The following is an 8,047-nucleotide window of genomic DNA, read 5'->3' as shown; positions in this document are numbered from 1 at the left end:
CGTGTGGCACCCGAAAACTGCACACACAATAAGTATTTTTTTTAGGCTAAACACTCTTCACTTTATATTGATTAACAATAGAGTTCATAGTGATACAATGAATATCTGGGGCTCACCCTTGTATGTTGACCTACAGAAAGGTTTAGAGCGAATTTAGCAAGACTATAGGCCTCGATATTGGACTCCCGTCCTTCGAAGATGAAAGAGCAGGACTGGAACTCAAGGGCAATGGTGATGATCTCTATGATTATACTTGCATGCTTGGCACCAGAAACAGATTTGATAACTTTGTTATAACTTCTTTACAATCTGATGCAATCACAATATTACAGAGACACAAATCCTTCGCTAGAGCTAGTGCCTTGCAACAGGCTAAAGCTTCGAAAGTTGCTGGATCTAAAACATCATGATAGTGGATGGTCGAAGGCCCCACATATAATCCATTAGAGTCCCTGCAAACCGCACCAAAAGAACCTGAATTTGAGCAATCTGAAAATTGCCCCATCAACGTTAAACTTAGCAAAGCCAGGGGCGGAAGAGTCCAACCCCCACTTCCCTGCGAGACAACTGTCAGTTGCCAGTTCTGTTGTTTCGTATGAGAAGCTTCAAATTCAATTAAGTAACATATGATAAACTGGTGTGTTGCATGAGAACTTTGGAAATTTTGTTCATGAATGGCCTTCTAGCGTACCAAATCGCCAAAGAGTGACCAGAACCGTCACAACATTTTATGTGGCAGTGGTTCCATCAATGCACGCACAATAAGTATGCAGTGCAAAAGAAAATAAATTAAACAGGCCGGCCCAATTCCTAGGCATGTGTGCTAGGAGGGTATGCGTCATTTGCAAAGATGCCTCTAAGTGGCGCCTGAAGCGCCAAATATGAAATGGCTTTTTTAGGCAAAATATGAATTGCCTTTTTTTTAAGAATCAAATATGGATTGGCTGGAGGAACGAGGCAAGAAGATAGCAAGACCGCTAGGCCTACTCTTTGGAATCACTTACTAGTGGGCTGTGGGCCGGCCTTATTACAACTCTACTTGCTGATCCTACCAACATTTCCTCTTATGGTAATACCCTAGCATCTTTGTTTATCCCATCTACATAACACAAACCCCAAAGGGAAAGAAAACAAGGACGGACATGTGTACATTTCCTCTGTATACTCTCCCCTAGACGCTAGACTGAAGCACCGATCATATATGTCCACGGTCAAAACGCTTTACTCTTCTCCTTCTTCCTCCTGTGCAATCCTATGGACCCTGATGGGCAGGCCCTTGGGGAAGTCGACGAACGGGTAGACGAACGCCTGGTCCGGCTCGGCGAGCTCCCACCGGAAGTTGAGCACCAGGTGGTGCAGGAAGATGGCCATCTCGAGCTTGGCGAGCTCCGACCCGGCGCAGAGCCTGGTGCCGCCGCCGTAGGGCATGAAGTTGCTGTTCTGCGCCACGCCGGATGCGTTGCCCTGCAACAAACAGCAAACACACAGCGTCAACACTTCTGAACAACCTGAATCCATACACATCCAGGGAGAAAAACGGAACGAAAAATTAAGCCAGGCTTGTCGTCCTCTTGGTGAAGTGGTGGTGGTGGTGGTGCTATTGCCACGACCACATATTCCCCACGGGCATTAGAGTGGCGTCGTTTTGTACGTGACGGATAAGGATGGGATGTGCACGGAGATGGACGGGTCCCCGACTCGTTCCAATCGCCCACTGATTGGATTCTCTTCCGCTTGGACCATGCGCACACAGTAGAGTCCAAGCTGCTGGCTGCATAGCTAGCGTAAGTTTGAGCCTAGCTGCACCAGATGGTGGCGACCCGGTGAACCCCAATCCTACGGACAATGGGGGCTCCTTTGACCGAGCGAGAGAAAGACAGAGCGAGAGGGAGCAAACACGTCTCTTTTGATCGGTCGGACCACATCAAGAGCACACGTGCGCATGCGAGCTCAACATTCCCTTTCATGTCAAGCCCGTCCGTGCGTGCGTGTTGTTATCGTCGAGTGGAGCTGAAAAGTCGTGCATTTCCACAATCTGCCCAGCTAGTCTATGCACTACTGTACTCCAATTAGGAACACATTTATTAGCTCGATCGTGCACATTCTTTGCCCCTGAATTAAGTTTCACTGTGCCAACGTCATCAACGCCTATGATTGACCGGACAACAACGACTGCTAGACATATTTTTCTTCTTCTTTCAAACATGGATCGTTTTTCACTATATACTCCTTCCGTTTCTAAATATAAGTTTTTTTAGACATTTCAAATGGACTACAACATACAGATGTATGTAGACATATTCTAAAGTGTAGATTCACTAATTTTGCTTCGTATGTAGTCACTTGTTAGAATCTCTAAAAAGACATATATTGGGGAACGGAGGGAGTATCATTCATGGTTCTGGTTTATTTTGTGTGAATAAAAATAAAATTGCAAGCATCGTTCAGGCACTGACCTTCCATCTCCAAGGGTTGAAGCTGCTGGGATCCTCGTACAGCGACGAGTCGAGATGCACCGCCGCTAACACCGGCAGAATTTTCCATCCGCTCGGGATGTCATACCCTGTCAGTCAACGCACATGCAAACATTCAGCAACTCTATAGGAAGAAGAAGTTCAGTAGTAAGTACTGTCAAAGAAATGCATACAGGGAGAGAGAGTTAAGCCACCAACCATTGTAGTGCACATCTCGAATGACCTTCCGGTGCAGGAACCTGACCACGTTGCCTAGCCGCAAGGTCTCGTTTATAACCTGCAACAAAAGAGGCGAATAATGAGTCCAACATTTGTCACTTTTGTACTCCCAAACAAGAGAGTTCGGCAGTTGGAATGTAGGATCAGAAGATGCTATTTTGGTGTACAATGACACACTGTATAGTTCCACTTCCACACAGTAGCACAGCACCCACGATACTATACTACTACTGTACCAAGGAGGACATGTGCTCCCCAACTTTTCAGGGGATCGGATGACCTGCCTTGGCATCAAACTGTGTATGGACAGTGATATTTCCCCATGGCAAAGAAGCCATTGTCCTGACCCCAGTTTGTTTAGCCCAAATCACTGATTTTTTTACCAGACTAGATGGTGTATGTTTGACGTGTTCTGCTCGTGCCGTCTGGATACCAAGGCAGACGACAAAGATACCTTCTTGACGGACGCTGGCATATATATACACCCAGCAACACGTACTTCTCAGACCATTTTGGATCCTGGCAAAAGTGCAAAACGATCCATCCATTGGCCACGCACTCGATCTACAAACCTCCAAAACAAAAGCCATCCGCTGCTAGCTAGACAGAAGAGCAAGCGGACACCATACGGTCCAAACGAGTGGCTGGCGACGGAGCCTCTCCCGCTCTTGCATGGCATTTTGGGAAGTTCCTATTGCGCTACGCACCTAGACGAGCATTGTGCTAGTAGGAGCTGGAAGTAGCCAACAAAAGGCCAGGTCACACGCATATATCTTGCACTGATATTACGAGGGGGGAAACGGACAAATCAAGAGGGCCTTACGCATTGCGTGAAAACCATCTCTTTGTAGTCTTCCCAGCTCAGTTTGCACTCCCCTCTCAGCTTCTGTCTCCTAGCAATCTCAAGATGCTCCTCCTGCACGGCCATGGATTCACTGTCAATATTTCCATGATATTTCTGGTGCATTTCACCATCCATGTATGTACTGAAATGAATGTGGTTTTTTTTTTAAAAAAATCTTCCAAAAGATAGCAGTGTCTAGTTTAGCACAGATCAATTTGAGTTGGTATAGTAAACTGAATTTGTACGTACCCGCAGTTCTTCGACAGCTTTAGGGCAACCTTCCAGGAAGAAGATGGTGAGGGCGAGCGCCATTGACGATGTCTCATGCCCGGCAAAGAGCAAGCTCAGCAAGAGGTCCAATATTTGCTCTTTTGAAAGATTGGATTGCTTCATTGCCCACCCGAGAAGATCATCTTCTTCCATGCTCGAGGCCTCCTTGTTCATTTTCTCAAGCCTTTCCTCCATTTTCCTCTCTATTACTCCAAGTATGGTGGCTCGCGACTGCACGCAAACACATGGTAAATAATTATATGATGCTTTTTCACGACAGAACAAAATAAAATTATAGTGCAAAGTCATATGCAGTAATTTTGTTGGGACTTGCTGGGAGAAAATTGGACATGTCACTATCGTTAAGACGTTGCCTAACCGCCTACTGGCCTAAGATCGTGCCTTGTCATAGCTTTCTGTTTTGGAGCAATTCATGTCTTTTTAACATAGCTGCCGTCAAATAAAATAGGATACTTCTCAAGCATACAAATTATTCTCCTTCTCCCTTTTTGGCGCTCTGGCAATTAAAAAGTGATAATTAAACAAAAAAAGGTCTTGCTCTTTTGGTTTTTCTTTTTCTTTTCAATCTGTATTTTTTTCACTTTTATGCTTAGGAACGTTTGTAGGTTGGCGAATAGGCAACGAGAAGAACTTCCTAAGCACGACTACATATACAATGCAAGATCGCTTTACACATTTCATAAATCAAGCATATATATGCCAACATCGATGACACCAACCATTTGCTTGACAAAATTTCCCTCTACATCAATCTAGGTATACTATATATATAGGATTGTTCTCAGCTAACAAGGGGTGCTTAATTAAAACAAAATTAAGAGGGTTGCTAATAGCGTGCCTGGCGACATAAATGTGGTTCCAGTGTGGTAAAGAGTTGGTCAGCGGTTGAATCATGATAAATGATGATTCCCCCAACATATAATCATGCCAAATTATGGAGGTTGGTCACTGAACTTTTTCTAAGAGGTCAAAACTCCAAGTTGCAATTGTGTGCTGTTGAGCACGGGCCGTGTGTAGGGGAGAGAGAGAGTGTGAGAGCATGCATGCATGCATGCTGCATCTGGGAGCAATCAATAAAGATCATTTGAGTGTGACCTCACAAGCAGTAAAAAGCGGGCAACATTTTATGCGCCCATGAGTGATGATCAGTACTACCTCCGAGGGCGGGCAAAGTAGGACGCCGGGAAAAAGAAACAAGAGTTGATCGATCTAATCACAGGTAACACCGGCGCCATGTCCATGTGCATGAATGGTTTTCTAGCTACATGTTCACTACTACTAGTAGTACTATGCAGTAGTATCAACTATATATGATTTTCTTGCCATCCATAATTAAGTAGTAGATCGACTGGCTGATTAACCCTAGCCCCTAGCTAACTAAAAACAATCCCAACCATGCACCAAGTGGCTTGACCTAGATGGACACACACCTTTCAACCAACATTTGTAAAAGGAAACCTAGTAGGAGTATTTCACTATTCTCTCAAGAGTTTCTTTTATTATACCTAGTAGAATGAAAAAAGTGTTTCTTTCTTTTAGGTGCCCATATATGTAGTGATGAGAAACCAATTTTGTGCAAACACCGGTGCAAATTCAGCATTCTATATATAGGTAGAAGGGTGGCAATGGAAGTGGCTTTAGCAGAAAGAAAATAAGCATCGATGGATCCAGTGGTGTCTGATTGGACCTGATGCAGCCGTACGTGTGCACCAATCCTTTGGACCATCCACTATTCGGAACCCACACCCCTACTAGCTAGCTGTACATGCTGCCATGTAAGTAGTAGGAGTATATTAATGCGTCCCTTCTTCTGATGGCTCTCTGCATATGCAGCATCGATGCATGGGCCATGTATACACGACGACGATATGAAATGAAATTGCATAGTACAGTAACAATGTCAAAACATATGCTGCTTCCCTTTGGTTGTACAGTACTATAAGAGAAAAAAAACATATGCTTCCCGTGAGAGGACAACTGACCAGAAAACAAAAGCTACAAGACAAAGGAGGTTTCATAATCTCAAACTTATTTTTCGGTACTAGACGAGACACCCAAGCGTGCGCACAGAGAGAGGGACAGGTAGCTAGCGGTACTAGCAGTACCAGCGGCGTGTTGACTGCTGAGTGTTGTTGTTGTGTTTGTGTAGGAGGAGAAGGAGTACTGACTCACCTTGAGGGCCTTCCAGTAGGCCGTGCCGGGGAAGTTGAGGGGCGCGGACACCACCCCCTTCATGAACGTGATGTACTCGAGCCTCAGCCGCTCCGTCTCCTCCTCGCCGGGGTCCATGCTCATGATGTTCTTCGCCATCAGGTTAAACGTGAACTGCACGCACCAACGAACGCATCCATCCATCGTTAATTAGCAGCTGGGCGGGCGTACGACGTTGTCAATTTCACATCCGTCGATCTTGCTTGCTTGCTTGCATGGACCACGCCGCCACCATCATCCCACTGCCGCGGCATGTTTAGGTGTATGGTATGCAGGCGCTGTGCATGGCGCGCGGTTAATCGGACAGTTGGTGGTTTACCTTCTTGGCTTCGTGCTGGGCGGAGAAGACGGCGGAGGAGGAGGAAGGCAGCCAGTCGCGGAGGACGAGGAGGGTGTGGCGCTCCACCTCCGGGAGGAGCACGGCGCGGAGGCGGACGGAGCTGAGGAAGTTGAGGGAGATGGACCGCATCTCGCGGTGGGGGTCGCCGACGAGCACCAGCATGGACCATTTCCCCAGGATGCCGCCGATGCTCCGCGGGTAGCTGCACTCGAACAGCCGCCCCTCGTTCTGCAGGATGTACCGGTTCAGCCCCGCGTCCGCCGACACCACCGTCCGGTCCCCGAACAGGCTCGACCGGTATATCTTCCCGTACCTGCATCCATACCATACCATACCATCATTCGACGTCAGCCCGAATGCTTCATCGATCGTCCACGCGTGCTCGCATGCCTGTGCTGATGTACATGTATGTGTGTATATGTACCGACCGTGCGATGTGCTGGTCCATGAACTGGCCCATGGAGGTGGCCGGGTGGGCGCGGAGGTACCCGAAGGTCTCGCCGATGAAGGGCCAGCCGACGGCGCCGGGCGGCAGGTTCGGCCGCCTCTTCTTCGTCCGGCCGCTCCACCGGTGGAGGCCATGGCATTTAGCCACGGCGCTGGTGTAGAAGGTGAGCAGGGCCAGGAGGATGAAGGGGAGGAAGAAAAGGAGCTCGCTGGTTATGGAGGCCATGATGGCGGCCATGAGCGAGAGCCCGCGGTGTCTTGGAATTTAATTCCCTTCTCGATCACTCGCTCGCTGCGTTGGCGTGTTTGTGAGAGATGATGGGTTGGAGAGAGAGAGAGAGAATAAAACTGGGGCTGGATTAAAGAGTGGCTTTAAGCTCTAAAGATTTCTCTCTCTGCAAGCTTTGTGCAAAGAAAATCTTGCTAGGAAGGTGCCCACTTCGACCTCCCCTCTCTCTGTTGTGGTGCTCTTATATAAGTTTTTGAGGTGTGTGACAGGGAGGGAGGAGGTGGTTGTGGGGATTCTTTAGCCAGATTTTAATTTTTGGTGCGGCGCAGGGCGTGGGGACACTGCCACCTCTTTTCTTTTCCTCTACACTATATTTCTCTAGGATTTGGAAAGACAAATAATCATTACTCTCTCCATCCTAATTTGCCCTCGTGTTTTTTTAACGCGGTACGTATGCAGATGCCCGCATAACTCACCCCTATGAACGCGTACACATACCCAAGGGCTATGAGCACCTCCGAGCTACTGAACCGACACAATATCTTAAGATTGACAAAATCACCATAGGCATCTTCATAGTCGACGGTAACACCCCTCCCGCTGAACAAACATCGCAATGCGACAATTCCTTCGTGGTTGGGCTAACCATATTGTCCGTCTGTATAAACAGAAGAAGTTGAGGTTGTCCTCCCTCATCAACAATCTTGATAAAATCACAGAGATGAGCCCCGTACCTGATCGTGAGTTTGAACAAAAAAGGTCAATTAAACTAGCAAATTGCCAGTCTTTTGGATGAGGGAGAGAGTAAGTTGTATCAAAATGAAAGGCACAATTTCTCATTCAAAGTGATGATAATATGAAATACTTTCATATGCTGGCTAACAACAGACATAGGAAGAAACATAATTTCATGTTGAATAAGGATAAGGGCCGAGTTTGAGTGAGATGTGCCTATCAAAGATTACATCAGTAATTATTACAAAAATCTATTT

The 8,047-nt window shown here is 46.8% G+C and overlaps 1 protein-coding gene across 1 annotated transcript; it reads right to left on the bottom strand.

The window, feature by feature from the left end:
* Nucleotides 1-966: 966 nt before the first annotated feature.
* Nucleotides 967-7,283, bottom strand: LOC123098154 (cytochrome P450 90B2). Its single transcript, XM_044520056.1, has 8 exons — nt 6,808-7,283; nt 6,359-6,692; nt 6,001-6,153; nt 3,787-4,038; nt 3,517-3,609; nt 2,673-2,751; nt 2,457-2,563; nt 967-1,464 (listed from the first exon to the last, which is right to left on the bottom strand). The coding sequence occupies exons 1-8, from the start codon at nt 7,062-7,064 to the stop codon at nt 1,222-1,224; spliced, it is 1,518 nt and encodes a 505-aa protein (XP_044375991.1). The 5' UTR covers nt 7,065-7,283; the 3' UTR covers nt 967-1,221.
* Nucleotides 7,284-8,047: the final 764 nt, after the last annotated feature.

This window comes from Triticum aestivum, chromosome 4D (assembly GCF_018294505.1).
Source record: "Triticum aestivum cultivar Chinese Spring chromosome 4D, IWGSC CS RefSeq v2.1, whole genome shotgun sequence".
Taxonomy (NCBI): Eukaryota; Viridiplantae; Streptophyta; class Magnoliopsida; order Poales; family Poaceae; genus Triticum; species Triticum aestivum.
The sequence above is the reverse complement of the archived record's forward strand: the minus strand, read 5'-3'. Positions and strand labels throughout refer to the sequence as shown.